We start from the raw sequence: 17,605 nt of genomic DNA on the forward strand, positions 1-17,605 counted from the left end.
AGCGAGCCTGGGGGCTAAGCTTTGGGGGGAGTTTTAATGAAATGTTTTTCTCTTTTCCAAAACAACCATTTTCTCCTTTCTCCCCCCCCCCGACCTCCTTACTTTAAGCCAAAAACTGGGAAAAATTCTTCCAAAAATACATTTCCATTTCATTGACAAATATTTTTCCTCCCTTATTATTTCCTATCTGTTTGACGAAGAAATTTTTCAATATTTGGAAACAGGGTTAAGATAAGCGAACAGAAACAAGGGATATGATGCCACTTAGTGGAACAGAGTTAGACAATAATAAAGAACAATATTCCAACATCTGTGTTTCAAATTTTTTGTGATCTCTATCAGATATTGTTCTTAATCCTAGTCCTGGACTTTCCAGGGTACCAAGCTAAAGACAAGGGCCAAAAAGCAGTCCGTGACATGCAAATAAAAAGTTCCCTTTCCAATCCTGCAGATGCAGCCTGATGGCACAGGGAATTTTGCAGAAAAGTTGGAAAATCAAGGGCGCAAGATGATGAAGATGATTGGGAAGGTGTTGTGAATTGGTCCATGAGCATCTCACAAGACAGTCAGAGCTTGTGGTGTCCAAGCAGCGCTAATGAGTAGAGGAGGAAGAGAGGACCCCCCACCGGCTCGCTGGATAACTCTGCTCTTGCCTTTCCCCACCAGCTCCCTACCAGGGCAAAGCCAGGACGGTGAAATTCAAAGCGCTATGAGAACGCAGCCAAAGGTGCCTAGGAAAAAAAAAAAAATAAGAAAGAAAGAAAACATCACAAGGCAGGAGCAATTCTGCAGAAACACCCAAATTGGTGAGGGGGACAGACACGAGCCAGCCGCTGCTGCCCTGCCAAAGCCTGGCCGCCGATAAGGGGAAGCCTCTTATCTCTCCCCTGTCCCTCCTGTAAATACACCCCAGCCCCTGCGCTCTGAAGAGGTGCCAGGCCTGCGGAGGCTTCGGTTGGCAGAGCAACGTTAGCACGTTCGCCGGCGCTTTACAGTATTTTTAGCTCTCCTGACATTAGCAAGGTGGGAAAAAAAAAATAAAATACAGACAGTCCAGATTTGGCAGGTGTATAAAAGGGATGGTGGCCCTGGGAGTTGTTGCCTGCTTTTTGCAAACAGAGGGGATCCACGGCTGCGTCGTGAGCAGAGTGAGTAGGAACAACCCCCTTTTTTCCAAGGCTTTCCTAGCCCCATGTTAGACCCCGCTCACGCGCTGCTCTGGGTCTCTCCAGGGACACCCACCGCCGTATAGACCCACTGGAGATCATTTCCCAGGGTTTTGTCGTCTCTCTGCATTTATTCCCTCAGCTCCATCCATTTCCATTACCATCGCAGGACAAAGCGCCACGTCCCCACGTGGGGCGGTCGGCGTCCAGCCTGGCTCTGCTTTGGTGACCTCTTTATGGTCCTTGCCCTTATCTCCTGACCATCTACACCTTCTTCACCCCAAAAATTCCACACCCCAACAGCAATTTTGGAAACTCCGTGTTCCCCATGGCATTTCCCTTCCCCTCTCCGCTCTCTGCCAGGCCGGTTACCATGGGAGGAACGCTGCAGAGATGTCAGATGGTGTCTCTCTGCTCATCCTGTGGAGGTTTTCCGTTTGACCCATCACGCCTCTAAGCCGCCGCCGTTACAGCTCGTAGAGGCAAAGCAATTCCCGTGCTCCCAACATTTCCAGCTGTGGAAAAAATTGTCTTAGAGCCCCCCAGTCCCTCTGATGTAGGGTACACACTGCAGGAATAAGCCTGAGCAAAGCAAGAGGAGAAAGGCTGGGGTTCCTGGCATCTGCGGGGATTTTTTTTTCTTTTGAGTTATCATGCGCCGGTTCACGTCAGGTAACGACCGCGTAGGATTCAGAAGTGGCCTCTTGCTGCTCACTTAGGAAGTGGCAGCCAGAATCCCTCTCTGCCTGTGACAGCAGGTGGCTGTGCCTGGGGACGGGAGAGCAGCCCAGCTCACACGCCCAAGCACAACTTCAACCTGTCAACAGCTGGGCGTGAACAATTCATCTCTTCGGGCTGCGATGAGGTCCAGGAGTAAATAAAGGGTGTACGGCCTTGGTGGGCCATGCAGAAACCCCACAGTTCTGGGGTGGTTTGGGCTCTAGTATGGCTCTCCTGCAAAAGAAAACCATCCCACGTGTTCAGGAGCTATCCAGGACACATCCTTCCATTGGGGCATCCTCTGGTTATCTGAGCATCCAACACTGGATTAACTCATCGGTGCTGTTTGCATCTTCTCAATGTCTGTACGTGCGTGTGCATGTTAATGGGAAGAAAAATAATAATTGGCAAGCCTGGAGTGGTCATGACCTCTTATCCCTTCTGGACAAGGCTGTCCTACCTCTGCAAGCCTCAATCCCTTGCAAGGAGGGGAAAAACCAGGGTAGCAGAGAGAGGGATGAGTGACATGATGCTTTCCTGGAAGAGAGGGTCCGGTGCCCCAGTGCAGCTGCTGGAAAACCCAATCCGCCTCCGCACGGGAGAGGCTGGCTGAATACGAAGAGTGACATTTCTGGGCGACGCTAAGTGGCTCACAGCAGGCCCTGCTGTTTGCATTGCACAAATAGTCATTTTCTGATTAAAAACAACAACAGCAAACAGAAGCTAAACCGAGATAAAACCAGCGAGCGCTGCGCAGATGTTGAGGGCACGCAGGAGCTGGCTCTGCCTACAGCTTTGACCCAAAAACCTTGTCAATCCTGGATTGCACCTTTCCTTCCACTTTTTCACATATTTCCTCCTACAGCCTTCCCACTCGACACACCTATGTTTCAAGTGTAAAGCAAGGATATGAAGAATGACATTTTTATGCAGAACTTGAATGGCAGATGTGAATCTGAGCAAAACAGACAGATACTGGGTGGGAGGTGAAGGCCCGCGTAAAGGAAAGATTTTCTAGCAGAGATACCTTTCTGGAGCACCAAAACATTAATTATATTAACTCTTTGTTCTTCTTGATTCTTAGCTCTGGAGGAGAGGAGAAATGCTACGGGATTAGTCCTAATTTCATGTAGGGAAACTGAGGCACCCACTCATTCCCTGCACCGACTTATGGACCCTTCCAACACATAAAAATATTTCTTTGCTCTTTCTTTGCAAATGGAATAACCCTGATTTTTCCGTTCCCTTCCAGCTTGGACAGGTAACTGCTGATAGCCCACCACTGGATCTCCAACTATCCAAAAAAAAAAAAAAAAAAGTAATTGCACTTGGAAAAAAGACCAAGGTCTTCTCTTCAGGATTGCCATCCCATCGTACTTCTGGAAGTATGAAAAAAAATTTACTTTTAGCTAAACTCAGCTGACCAAATCCTGATTTGTTGTAATTAACCACGCAAACAGACAGGCTCTGAAATAATCGGTGCAGCCTACATTCTTCTTTTGAAACAAACCAAAAAATAATCTGTCTTCCCATTGGCAGACCTCCGTGGTTTCTTCACCTCCTTAGCCCCTGCACAGATGAAGAGCAGCTATGACAGAGGCAAGTCATCCAAACTCCAGACTACCAAAGCAAACGAGCCGATTTCCTCCCATCACTCCAGGAACAGCAACCACCGTGAAAAACAAACCACCCAAAGCACATTGAGATGGGCACATCCCAGGAACCATGGAGAAAACACAATGCCATTCCGGGCCAAAAACAACTTGCCTGGATGGAGGGAAGCTCCGATGTCAGATGTCTGTAATGGCAACTTTCCCCTGGGACACGTTTCTGAAGAGACTGGCTGCAAGACCTCAGAGAAACTCCACCATGGAGTCACCAACATGAACAGGAACAAGGAGGGGGTGCTAAAGAAAGTCTCAACTGCACAAAAAGTAAAAGATGGACCTAAGGATTCCCCCTCCAAGGAGGTTTTCACATTTTGGGCAAACAGAGTTAACAGCAGCAGCGAAAGGTCTGCCTTCCAAAAGCCACTGCAGAAGTCACCTGTGACTGAGAGAAGCTGCTCTTCAGCCCCTCTACCCAAGGAAGGGCTTAGCAGCTTGGGAGAAGAGAAGCAGGCTAAAAATCCTCAGAGAAAGACCAGGAGAGATCTCTTCTCTGACTCAAAGGTTTTCAGCCACATAGACACCCACGTCCTACACGTGAGTCAGCAGGTAGGTCTTGGTGTCCTTCGGTAGGAACACAGATGGTGCCATCAGCAGAAGGTGCCATCAGCAGATCCACATCCTCACACTCAACTCTTCTCCGTAGGCTCTGATGACAGCAGTGACAAGGTCGTGCCTTTAGGAGATCTCACAAGGCCCTGGGCTGTGAATTTGCCCTAACCGTGGCAAAGATCTCTGTGCTACCTCTGAAGATCTGCTGCCCATCCAGGGCCCACTGCTACCAGCCAGCACCGGTGTGCAGCTGCAATATGCAGCGCCTGCTGCATCTCATCACACGAAGCTGGGAAGAAGGGTTGGATTCATCGTGGTTCAGGATATTTTCGGGGTCCCAAATGGGATTGCAGTGGTAGAGGGATCCTGGAAACCCTTCTGGGAAGGATGCAAGGGGGAGAGGAAGGGCCTCAGACCACAGTACGCCCCAAGGCAGCACAGGCTGGGACATGCATCCTTCCTGCATAAAATGCAGAGACAGCAATAATCACAGAGCATGGCCACATCCACCAACCCCTTCATATCTGCAGCAGCCCAAGTCCTGCTTTTTCTCAAGCAGGAGGCACCGGTTGTGTCCTCTCTTCCGGCTGTCTGCCGTTATACGATGCTCCCCGTTTCGGGATGCTTGGGAGCCCAGGATGGGAGCGGTGAATTTAATTCCTTCATTTTACCTGCTGCTGGTGTAATTTCTCCCCCAGAGTCAGCACAATTTGTCTAAGCAGCGAGTGCTGAACCGATGCAGCGTTCACCACTTACAGGTTAACTCGTTAGCGAGAGCAAAGAGGCCCAAGGAATAATTGTGCTCTCTGTTACTGTTGCAACCTGTAATTTGTACCTAGCCCGAGGCCAGTCTCCCTCAGGAAGAAGGATGCTTGAGGATTTCAGAGTCTACCTAGCTTATTAAAAAGAGAAGAGAGGAGGAGGGAGTTGGATGAGACAAAAAAAAAAAAAAAAAAAAAAAGAGTAATAAACAACCAAAAATACCTCCGAGGCAGTGGGGAGCCATGGGAACAACTCCTTTCCCTGTTTATCCGAAGTGCAAGCTGCAGTAAAACCTGGTGCACTTCGTCTCTTCCTCTCAGCCATGAATTACTGGTGCCAAGAGCGGCGGCAGACCAGCTTACTGACCACATGTGGGTAGGGTACCGTACCTCTGGGGATGGCTGCTGCTCAGTCAGGTTGTCCCCTCCCCATGTCCCCAGTGAGGAGATGGTTGATGGGACAGCTCCAGGCAGTGCCGGTGAGGAGCCAAACCTCTTCCCTGGCCATTTAGGAGGAGCCTGCAGACTGCTTGTGCTCATCCACCTTAACCACGTGAAAAAAAGTCTTGGCAGGATCATTGCCTGGGGGGTTTTGGAGAAAACAGAGCCATCCGTCAACTCCAAATACTCTGGTGGAGCCAGCAGCTGCTGCAACACAAGATGCTCTATTCTGCCCTGGTGAGACCCCACATGCAGTACTGCATCCAGTTCTGGACCCCCCAACACAAGAAGGATATGGACCAGTTGGAGAGGGTCCAGAGGAGGCCACAAAGATGATCAGAGGGCTGGAGCAGTTCTGCTGTGAGGCCAGGCTGAGAGAGTTGGGGCTGTTCAGCCTGGAGAAGAGGAGGCTCCAGGGAGACCTTAGAGTGGCCTCCCAGTGCCTAAAGGGGGCTGCAGGGAAAATGGGGAGAGACTCTTCAGCAGGGCCTGGTGTGACAGGACGAGGGGTGATGGTTTCAAAATGGATGGAGGGAGATTTAGATTGGATATTAGGAAAAATTTTTTTACAATGAGGGTGGTGGCACACTGGCCCAGGTTGCCCAGAGAGGTGGTGGATGCCCCATCCCTGGAAACATTCCAGGCCAGGTTGGCCGGGGCTCTGAGCAACCTGATCTGGTTGGAGATGTCCCTGCTCCTTGCAGGGGGGTTGGACTGGATGGGCTTTGAAGGTCCCTTCCAACCCAAACCATTCTGTGATTCTATGATTCGTTTCTTCAGGCATAGTCAAGAACAGGTTTACTTGTGAACATTGCAACTCTCAATCTAGGACCTACTTTTTACCATCTCTGATTGAAACAAATAGCAGCAGGGACTTGGGCTGAATTTGCACCATGATGTGCAAATGGTGAAGCAGGTAGCTAGATATTTAATGGCTGAGTATTATTATTTTTTTTTCCTTGGGAATAATTCACATTATTTGTTTGTCTAGAAACCACACACTCATAACAGCCCCAGGACAGAAATGCAGGGGACCAGCAGGAGCACCATCGTTTTGAAATAGATGCTGTCCTGGCTGCGTTGTCATTTTTAAACCCGCATCACAAGGAAAATCTTCGGCCATTACAAAAGCAACCTTTCCCAGAAGCAAAAAAGAAAGAACTGTCCACCTGTGTGAAGCTATCTTACAGATGGTTGGGGCAGGAAAGTCATTGAGGAACGAAATAGCAGGGGCAGGAGTTTGGAGGAACGAGCTGGGCTATATTTAACTCAGTGAAAGAGAGGCCTGCTGCTTAAAATGCTTGTTCTGTCACAAAGAAGGGAAAAGCCCAGAAATGTGAATATGTGAATGGGAGGAAAGGGGCAGAAAAGCTTTCTTAGGGGTCAGGTATGAATTAAAATGTCTGTGAATTTTTGGTGGTAAGGGCAAAAATCTTTCCACCCTTTTTAGTGCATGGATTTGAGTGAGGTCTCACAGCTTTAAGAAGAGCATCTGAGCCACAAGCCTGGTCCTCTTCTGCGTAAATACACTGAGAGGTTAATCATAGAATCATGGAATGGTTTTGGTTGGAAGGGACCTTGAAAGCCCATCCAGTCCAACCCCCCTGCCAGGAGCAGGGACATCTCCAACCACATCAGGTTGCTCAGAGCCCCGGCCAACCTGGCCTGGAATGTTTCCAGGGATGGGGCATCCACCGCCTCTCTGGGCAACCTGGGACAGTGCTCTACAATCAGCACGTGGAAATGTAGCTTTGGGGTTTTCGTGGTGTACATTTTCTTTCCAGTGAGCCAACCACGTGTCACCCGCCCACTCATCAGTGACACCCTGATTCCCTTTAACTCACCCATCCTCTCCATTGCAGCTGAAAGCCAGGCAAAGCGGGGTGTCCATCCAGGTCATCGTTCCCCTGATTACTGCCAAATCCCAGAGCAAGCTGGAGATGGTTCGGGCGATATGGTTCTGGCTCTGCCACAACATTGGTAAGTCTGGTCCCACTGTTTTGCGAAGAAACATAAATAAAAACTGGGCAGAGAACAGGCTGAGAGCAGACCTAAGGAGAAGGACATGGGAGTGCTGGTTGATGAGAAGCTCAACATGAGCCAGCAATGTGCACTCGCAGTGCAGAAGGCCAACCGCATCCTGGGCTGTATCAAGAGAAGCATGACCAGCAGGTCGAGGGAGGGGATTCTGCCCCTCTGCTCTGCCCTGGTGAGACCCCCCCTGCAGCACTGCGTCCAGCTCTGGAGCCCCCAACATCAGAAGGACGTGGAGCTGTTGGAGAGGGTCCAGAGGAGGCCACGCAGATGCTGAGAGGGCTGGAGCAGCTCTGCTGTGAGGCCAGACTGAGAGAGCTGGGGCTGTTCAGCCTGGAGAAGAGGAAAAGGGGGCTGCAGGAAAGATGGGGAGACACTGTTCAGCAGGGCCTGGTGTGAAAGGGCAATGGGTAATGGTTTTAAACTAAAAGAGGGCAGATTCAGACTAGACATAAGGAAGAAATTCTTTATTGTGAGGGTGGTGAGGCCCTGGAGCAGGTTGCCCAGAGAAGCTGTGGATGCCTCATCCCTGGAAGTGTTCAAAGCCAGGATGGACAGGGCTCTGAGCGACCTGGTCTGGTGGAAGGTGTTGCTGCCCAGGGCAGGTGGGTTGGAACGAGACGATCTTTAAGGTCCCTTCCAACCCAAACCATTTTCTGTGTCTATGTGAAAAGTCCTTTCTTCATAGACCAGCTCCCCAATTTAGGCTCATCATGCCCTGCAGAACAGACTCCACAATACTCCTGTTGCAGTCATGAACTGAAATGTCCCCCTCTTGACTTCAGCAAAGTGCCCGGGGTAGGAACTGGTTCCCACCATAGGACCATCCATTCTGGAAATGGACACCTGCCTCACCAGCACTTGAGTGTCAGACCTCCAGAGACACTGGTGAAGCCCACCTGCCTTCGGAGCACTCAGCTTCAATGCATGGGAGGCTTTTTCCCCAGTAATGCAAATTCGATGAGTCTGAGCTATGCCTGGTAGCAGTCATCTGGGGACACAGGAATCTCAGCACAATGCAGCCGCTTCGTGCTACTTTACCCTACTACATCCATGTGTGCGAGACAATACGATTGTCACTGTACCTCGCCCGAATGGCACAGCGGCTGTTTACATGCACTGGGAACCCAGCTCCCCCAAGGCTTTGGCAATTCTTTGCTCATATGGGGAATTGTCAAACTCTGGAATAATGATGGATAAAAGAGCTGTCATGGCTTCCAGGGTGGGTAGGCAGAGAAATAGGGTTGGGCAGGAGAAGGAATGGGATCGGTTTGGAAATAATAAGCCTTTACATTGGCATGAAATTGCATTACATTCTTCCTTTCCTAGAATATGATGTGGATGGCTTCTTGGGGCTGTCTCAGAAGATCCACATGCCAGAGCAGGTCCTGCAAATGGGAAGAGCTGTGTGTTCCGGTTATGCCCATTTATGCCAGGAAATGTGCAGGTAAAACTCACCGTGGTCTTTCTTCTCCTGTTCCCTCAAAGATTTGAGGTGGGGACATACATCTGGCACAGGGCTTGCCACACAACCAGCATCACTCACCGACCGTATCCCCAGGCACAGTAGATGCCTCCCTCTTCTTCTGCTTGGATAGAGGAGTAGATGAGGGATGATTAGATATTAGGAAATTTTTTTTTTTACAATGAGGGTTGTAGAACACTGTCCCAGGTTGCCCAGAGAGGTGGTGGATGCCCATCCCTGGAAACATTCCAGGCCAGGTTGGCCGGGGCTCTGAGCAACCTGATCTGGTTGGAGATGTCCCTGCTTCTTGCAGGGGGTTGGACTGGATGGGCTTTGAAGGTCCCTTCCAACCCTAACCATTCTGTGATTCTATGGTGAGGACTGGGAGTAAATATGGGGAAAGCAGGGACCTGGATAAAAGTTGAATTTGGCCAACAGCTTGCACGAGTAGGGCCCTGACTTTAAGAAGAAAGAGGTTGTACTTACCACTCAGGTTGGGTTGCTCTTCAAGAAAGCAAACACAAAGTGGTGTTTGGTCTGCAGTTATCTCCCCTGATGGCTCTCTCTGGACAGGGAGGCGGGTTTGAGCTGCGTGCAGGTTCCAGGATTTGGCCGGAGCCCAGGCTCCCGTGGAGGCCAGTGGTGCCAGCAGCAGAAGAGCAGCCACATGTGGAACGCGGTGGAGCTGGAAGGACAGTGGTGCCTCCTGGATGCTTGCTGGGGTGCAGGGACTGTGGACACAGACAGCAGGCTGTTCGTGCCCAGGTGAGACATCCCTTCCCCTGCCGTCACTGGAGACATGGTGCTAGACACAAATGAACAAGGCTCAGCCTGACTTTGGAGACACCCCAGAATGGCCACCCCAACCCTTCCAATATACTCCTTAAAGTCTGGGTTCACCAGGCCTTGAGCCCCTTTCTTCAGGTACGACCCCAGCGGCTACTTGCAGAAGGTCCAGAGAGCTCATCCTCAACTATGGTGGGTGCTCAAGGACCTCGTGCAAACATGGACCTTTTACTTGTAAACATCTACCTTAAGTGCCTTATTCCTTGAGCTGGGGCAGTAACTTTTCAGATGATAACTTCACTCCCCAAAATTGTTTTTTTTTGTCTGCAACGAGTGTCACTTACGAAGCAACAAATCCTCATTTTGTTCTCGTGTGGTTCCATATGTAATTACTTGAGATTTCTCAGCTCATGCTATGCAAATAATGACTCTCATGAAAGCTATTTGTACAATTTAATAATTTCCATTAACTGTATTATGGGATTGCGTGTTATTTTTTTTTGTCTAATAATGCATAATGAAATAATTGTGTAATTTCTAATAGGTAATTATCTTGCTGAGAATAGTTTACAACATCAGTGAGTGTGGGTTGTTTTTAGCTGAGCATGGGGAAAAAGAGGACAAGAAGAATGAAACATCACCTAGAACAACAGGCAGAGATAACAGCTTCTTGTGGGTCCAACACAGTGTCCTCAAAACCTCTGAGTCAACAGATGCAACAGGATGACCCCAACACAAGGCTGAGCACGCGTCTGCGTTTTGACCCACTCAGCAAACACCTAAGCAGGGGTGACGTTTGGAAAGTCAGGTTAGGCACGTTCAAACTGGAGACAAGGTGCATTTTTTTTTTTTTTTTTGTTAAATTGTACGTAAATTGTTGGAATAGCTTTAAACCAAGATCAGTTGTCATACTGCAACACAACCTCAATTAACAGGCCTTGGTAAGAGGAGCCACTCAGTGAAATTTTCTCCTCTGCAGCTCATGGGGCCATCTTAACTGGTTGCTGAAAAAGATCTCTTACAAGGCTGGGAACTGCAGTTTCAGCTCTGGACATCTCAGTAGAGTAAAAATGAGAGGGAAAATAAAGGCTGCAGAGAATGAAAAGCCAAACGAGAGCTCGGTCCTCCCTTACTGAAGCTGGTGCAGCTCAGAGGGTGTGCAGGAAGCTCCCTCCCCTTACAGTGGTGCATCATGACCACTCGGGATGCTGAGGGTTTTCTTGCTCCTTCCATGATGTCTTCTCCTCTCACTTTTCAGGCATGATGATTTTTTCTTCCTGACTGACCCGGAGCACTTCATTGAGACCCACTGGCCGGAGGACCCCCAATGGCAGCTACTGAAGCCCCCTGTCTCGTGGGAAGACTTTGAGCAGAGAGTTTTTAAAACTTCAGAGTTTTTCAGACTTCAGCTCTCCCTCCTTTCTCCAAACACTTCGCTCCTGAAAACAGGTAACTGGAAAGCGAGGGCTAAATCCTAGTGATATAAAAGCTCATTTACTCTTGAGAAATAAGTCTGGGTTGAGGAAAACAGCTCTCATTCAAAAATGGTCCATCTGTCTATTTTTAAGCCCATGTTTAACATCCAGTAGAGCAGAAGCACATATTTAAGCAATTTCTGAAATCACGGCCATTGTGTGATACTATGATTAGTAAACTGGGAATTAGGATTCATAAATTACAGTTAATTGAGGTAAATCACTTAAGCCCTTTTGTGCCTGGCTTTTCCCATCCATATTCACCAACGGCAGCAAAATAACTTCAACAAACCTGAGACTCAATCCTCATTGTGTTCATAAACTGGGGAGGGCGACGCCCAGATAAAACATGGCCTGATAGCTTCACATCCCATTTTTTTGACAATGAAAGGAGAGGGGTGAAGTTGGTTTTCTTTGATTGTAGTTTTATGACGTTTTTTCAGATTGGATACAAAACGATCTTTTTACCTGGACACCCTTTGTACATCCATTTCCCTGCATGGTCCCAAGAGCATATGGATTTTTCACGCAATTTATTTTATCAAGACAGCAAGCTAGGAGACAAAGCAATCTTAGATTGAGGGGAGTTGTCAGGCTTACAGAAAATGAATGGACAACAGACAAGGCACGCTGTAAAGCTTTTGATTGAGAGAGGTTATTACTTACCCAGAAATCAAACTCCTCCAGTATTTTCAGGATGCTGGGCTTTGCCGAGATGGGCTATCACACACCTTCTAAGCGGTGAGCGGCCTGTGCAAATCAAATTAAATTTGGAACAGCTGAAAGGTTGTTATTGCCTCTTACGCAACATTACGGGGACTTTGCCACATAAGTGCTTGCGACCTTGCGTAGAGGTAGACAAAGTCCCCTTCCCAGGATGCTCTGAGGTTCTGTGGTGGAGAAAGACCACAAGATCCTTGGAGACTTGGAGAAACCCCTTTCAGGTCCAGGGCACGAGGGAGGCTCCAGGGCATAAAACCAAACAACACGACATTTGCGGTCTCAGAGGAAAAAACAGGAGATCAATGGTCCAACTGGTCCCTTCATCTGTGTGCCAAAGCGATAAATTGCAAAACATAGACTCCTACCAAATATCATTAGCGATGGTACAAAAGCCCAAAGGGAAGAATGAGGAAAAAAATAAGTCTTTCATTATTGTCTCCTCTCTCTCCCTCAGCTTTTGATAGTCAAAAGACAGAGGGATGGAGCCCAGAAACAGCTGAGGGCTTTGGGTCCTTGCTGGACACTAGCTGCCATGAGTCAAACCAGAGCTGGGGGCAGACGTGAGGGAAGGAAACCTGCCTGGCACATTCCAGCTACATCGCTTCTTCACACTCCCTGGGCTGGAGGATCTCCTGTCCCTCAACCACAAAACTCACTGGCTGATCTGGGTTGCAGGCACAGTTTTGTTTTTTCCTCCAAAACTGAGATGAAAGGAGCTATTTCCATCAGAACAGGGGGGAAAAAAAAAAAAAAAAGGTCAACTTTTTTCCCCCTGTGAATATCTCATCTTGTGAGGGAAAAAAAAAAATGGACCTAACCTGAACAGTTTAACTACTGCAATTAGCCTCAACAGCCAGCCCCATATCAGAATTGTGCTTAAAATACCAAATTACAAACCCAGATTGCGAACCAAACCAGCCATTTGCTTTTGTTGATGCAAAATTATGGTTATATAGATCTAGATTGATGGGAGTAAGCTATCAAAACACAGGGTATGCTTAAGCGTCTGCGGCACTCTCAGTGCAAAGACGCTTGAGCCCTTCGGTGCCAAATCTGCTTATTTTCCCTCTTTGGCTACCGCGGATCAATTCCTCCTCTATTATATTTGAGCAGCTCCCATCTACTTAAAATGCTTAAACGCTTTCAGCCAAGATTCCTCCTACAAATCACTTCCTGATGGGAGCTGAAGGTGGGACACGTTGCAAAGGGACCTGATTTTCAGGACATACCTGGCACCCCATCCTCTTAAAACCCAGCCCTTGTCATCACTGATGCTGCCCAGGCGTTAGGGTTAGTAGCCACAGCGATGAAGGATGTTCAGCCCTACGGAATTATAGAATCATGGAATGGTTTGGGGTGGAAGGGACCTTCAAAGGTCATCCAGTCGAACCCCCCTGCAAGGAGCAGGGACATCTCCAACCAGATCAGGTTGCTCAGAGCCCCATCCAACCTGGCCTGGAATGTTTCCAGGGATGGGGCATCCACCACCTCTCTGGGCAACCTGGGCCAGTGCTCCACCACCTTCAGCATCAAAAAAAATTTTCCTAACGTCTAATCTAAATCTATCTCCTTCTATTTTGAAGCCATTACCCCTTGTCCTGTCACACCAGGCCCTGCTGAAGAGTCTCTCCCCACCTTTCCTGCAGCCCCCTTTGGGCACTGGGAGACCACTCTCAGGTCTCCCCGGAGCCTCCTCTTCTCCAGGCTGAACAGCCCCAGTTAGGACTTTATAAGATATATTTTTTCGTATAGAAAAGCGGTCATCGGTGGCATGCTGTAGATACAATAGCTAGGGTGGGAGAGGGGAAGGGAAGCCATTTAAACAAGGCTTTGAGAAATTAGAAACACGCCTGTGCATTAATAGTGGTTTTCCCCCCCAAACAATTAATGCAGCATACATTGACCTCCTGTGGCACTGAGCGTGCTGACGTGGGAACACATCCCCAGCTTCACCTGGCCTCCCTGAAAATCAGGAATCTCTAGCGCCTGGCTCGAATTAACTCAATAAAACAAACGTTTGTTTTAGACGTAGCCATTAATTATCTCCTTGGGTCTCCTTCCCGACGCGGAATGCGTTGCTGGCTTCCCTATCTCATCATCGCTGGCTCCGCTGCATACAATGTTCTGTTCTTTTCTTTCTTCCTAAAGATCCTAATGCGATGCAGCCGGCCAGGCCAGCAGCTTCGGAAACTAGCATAGAGCGAATTTAATAACAAGCAAACCTGCAGTTAATAAAGTCTGTCATCAGTAATGTCTCCACTGAATGCTTGCCAGGAGAGAATTGTTTGCACTTACTGTGTGAGCCAAGTCACAGCTTTAACAGGCAAGGCACAAATAAAACCCAGCCTTCCCATTCTTTTCACATCTCTGTTCTGACCTACCAACAAAAACTGTAGGGCAAACAATGAAAAAATCCAGATTCAAACTTTAAAAAAATAAAAAATAAAAAAAATAAAGTCATCTCCCCCATTATTCATTAGATTACGAAACACATTTCATAATCTAATAATTAGCAAGGGCAAATTTTTTCAGCATGAATCTGGAGTCTTTTGTCATTTCGTGTTAGCACCCAAAACAAATGAGCATTGTGCACAGCACGGTGCCGATACCAGCCGTGGGCTCCCGCCGTGCCGTTGCTCGGTGCTCCCCTCTCTCCAGCGAAAACGTGATGGGGATGGGATGGCGCAGAGCAGCTGCGCTCTGAATGTGAGAGAAGCCATCCTGAGGCACTTAGGGACCCTGGGTAAGGAGCAAGCTTGATTTCTACAGACCTTGAGGATGGTGGGTTCAAACACGTATCTCGGTACATCTGCCAGTGCCGGGCTCTGTGAAGCACTCTGGGATCCTTCAATGGCAAAAGGACTCAAAGTTTTGTTCTCTGTGGCCATTTTTCTCGTGCTTTCATCTATACCTGGAGTAAAAAAAGGTAGATAATACCATTAACCCAGGGGTTTCTAGCCAGACTGCCCCAGTACCTGTGGCTTCCCACGGGATGATGTAGCTCGCCACGTGCGCAAAGGCACCTGCTGTCTGCTGGTTAGACGGTCCCGTCTTCTTCAGGGCCAAGAGTTCAGGGCTTGTGGAACCTTGCCCTGTCTCCGTTGCAAAATCAACCAACCGCCCCTTCTGCCCAGGAGCAGATGGAAATCCCTTGGGAGGTCTTGCTGCTCTGAGAGGTGCCGTCTCAGACCGCGGTATGGGTTTACAGGCAGCAAGAGGTGGCACACAGAGGGTGGGGGTGAAACCAAGGCCACCAGGACTCTTCTCCTCCATGGCAACCTCCCTTGGAGGTGCTTCATTTCAGGGGGTGAAGGTGCGTTCAGATTGGCGTTAAAGCCATCTGCCATGTTCTGCCTGGGGGAGCAGGCTGGTTTGGTGCTGGGGAGGTGTTGGGTGGTGCACGGTGAGCAAGAGATTGCTATGTCCACCCAAAGAACAAGAGCCCCAGCACTTACCCACCAACCAGGTACCCATACCCATACTCCTTTGGACATGCTCTCCTGCTCTCTTCTCCTCCCTGGTTAGAGCACACTCCAAGCCAGAAGCTTTTGGATTTTTGTGATTTGGTGAGGCCAAAATTTAGAAAAAAAATATTTTAATAATAATAATAATGGGAAAAAAAAATTACATTCATTCCTAAAATGTGGCAGTGATGTGGGATCTGCTACCAGCCAGGTTGGGCTATTTTTACCCTCCCAGCTGCTTTGTTGGTTTCACACCACAGTATAAGACCTGTGGCTTAGAGGAATGACTCCAGCTCAAGAAGCCATGCAAGAATCACCCCAGATGGGACATCATTAGCTTAGTCTTGGGTGTCTCAGGGCCCAAAGGATAGCTATTTGTACCTGCCCCCTTCATCTGCAGATCTAGTGGTGTCACCATTTCTCTTTCAGCAAGGGGTGAAAAATGATAAAAGGTGAAGGTCTTGCTGAGGCTCTTCAACAGGGAGAGAGAAAAAAAAAAAAAAAAAAAAGATGGAGAATCAGGTCTCTCTCCTGTGCAGATGATTTGGGTCAACACTGCAAAACTGAATGTGTTACACCTTTGATGAAAGGGTCATAAACGGTGTTTTGTTTACCCTTCTACAGCCCATGGGGAGGTGTCAGTGATGCTGGGGAGCACCCACCCAACAGAGTTCACCTACCAGCTCTCCAAACTTCAGGGGACCACAAACGGAGAAGATATAGGCGCAGTTCATGGGATGATGACAGTGTCCAAGAACAACATGACTATCAAGGTGACTCCCCCAACCAAGGGCTTGTTCGACCTCATGATCTTTGCACGCCACAGTGACTCTCCGGACCCGTACAACTGGGTATGCTCCTATCAGATCCAATGTCTAGAGCCACACAGTGGAGAGAAACTGCCCGAAAATCCATTTCATTTCTGGGGCCTCCACCAAAAGGTGAGAGATTTTGGCATCAAGGAGAGCAGTCACAAAGACGAGCTGCTTGTTGCTCCACAGGGATCTTTGCTCTTGACTCTCCAAACATCCCAACCCTTGCTTGCCATGTATGAGCTGGTTAATAAAGATTTAGATGCTGCTCTGAGCAAGAAATGCCTGGCTGCTCAAGCTGAGGAAGAGAAACTGAGTTGCCACGTGCTCTGTCCTTTCCAGGGTTACTACCGGCTGTCCGTGTTTGTGAAAGATTCAGGAGGCAGCACCTTCAGGAACGTGGCCAATTTCCTCATTCGTTGTCTGAAGCCTGTCAACCAGAACGAACTCTTCCCCTCAGGGCTGAGCATGCACTGCGGGAGCGGGATCAGCTCCAGCAGCCATGGCCTCTCCAATCCCAGCCACTCTTCACCCATCATCACCACCAAGCTGGGGAAGTGCAACATCACCTTCCACACACCCACTGATGTTGAGGTGACCGCCAGCTTGAGTAAGGACAAAGTCATCTACGCCAAGTACCCCCTGGAGAGGTACATCCTGGTCACCCACCTGAGGACTAAAGTCAGCGTGTGTGTTGTGCTCCCCGAGTCGGGCATCTACAAAGTGGGGCTTTTTGGGAGAAGCAAAGACCACAAGGACTTTGCCCATATTTGTGACTACGTTATACGCTGCTTCACTGATCCCAGCTGGCTTCCCTTCCCCAGGGTCTACAGCCTGTGGAGGAGAGGGTGCGTCTTGCTAGAGCCGCGCACAGGGGTGCTCCAAGAGCAGAGCTGGGTCCGGTTCAGGGTCAAGGTGCCAAAAGCCTACCAGGCTGTCGTCCTCGGTCAAGACAAGACGGTGCTGCAGCAGACCCCGAACATGGTCTGGGAAGGGGATGTATTCACCGGGACTGCGGGGACGCAGGTCAAACTGGCAGCCAAGTTCAGCCAACACTGCTCCTCCCTGGAGGTCATCCTGGCGTTTGAGGTGGAGGGTGGCTCATCTGCTTCCCTGGGGTGTTCGGGGTAAGCCAGAGAGAAGGGCTGGATGTGCCGGGAAGGATTAAAAAAACCAGGGAAGGAAGCAAACGCTCTCAAAACTGGAGGATGTTGAGGAGACACGGACAAAACTCCCAGAACTTTATGGCATGTCGGGGGGAGTCTGGGTGTTACCCGCAGAGCTTTTCTTCCCGCAGGATATCCAGATACTTGCTGGGGCCTCCAGTCCCACTTGGAGATGTTGCCGCCGTCTAAATCAGCACCAACATATGGAAGGCTCCTAATATTTTGCTTCTGTCAGAGGAAACCATTGTTCGGCTTCTCTACAGGAAGGATGTCTCACTGCTTATTACCAGCTTGAATAATTGTTTGGAATGTTTTATTTGACATTTATTCAAGAACTTGGAAACCCACATAGTTTCTTTCTCTTGAGAGGATA

The 17,605-nt window shown here is 48.9% G+C and overlaps 1 protein-coding gene across 1 annotated transcript; it reads left to right on the forward strand.

Annotated features, from left to right (window-relative positions):
- The first annotated feature begins 1,097 nt into the window (after nt 1-1,097).
- On the forward strand, nt 1,098-17,197 carry LOC104485636 (kyphoscoliosis peptidase-like). Its single transcript, XM_086747625.1, has 7 exons — nt 1,098-1,148; nt 3,139-4,102; nt 7,170-7,287; nt 8,671-8,788; nt 9,380-9,571; nt 10,851-11,041; nt 15,879-17,197. The coding sequence occupies exons 2-7, from the start codon at nt 3,464-3,466 to the stop codon at nt 17,195-17,197; spliced, it is 2,577 nt and encodes an 858-aa protein (XP_086603751.1). The 5' UTR covers nt 1,098-1,148; nt 3,139-3,463.
- Nucleotides 17,198-17,605: the final 408 nt, after the last annotated feature.

This window comes from Chlamydotis macqueenii, chromosome 4 (genome assembly GCF_036417535.1).
Source record: "Chlamydotis macqueenii isolate bChlMac1 chromosome 4, bChlMac1.mat, whole genome shotgun sequence".
NCBI lineage: Eukaryota > Metazoa > Chordata > Aves > Otidiformes > Otididae > Chlamydotis > Chlamydotis macqueenii.

Coding starts and splice junctions, on each gene's coding strand:
- LOC104485636 (XM_086747625.1), top strand. CDS start 3,464: ATGAAGAGCAGCTATGACAGAGGCAAGTCATCCAAACTCCAGACTACC. Junction 7,288..8,670: donor CTGGCTCTGCCACAACATTG/GTAAGTCTGGTC, acceptor TTCCTTTCCTAG/AATATGATGTGGATGGCTTC. Junction 11,042..15,878: donor CACTTCGCTCCTGAAAACAG/GTAACTGGAAAG, acceptor ACCCTTCTACAG/CCCATGGGGAGGTGTCAGTG.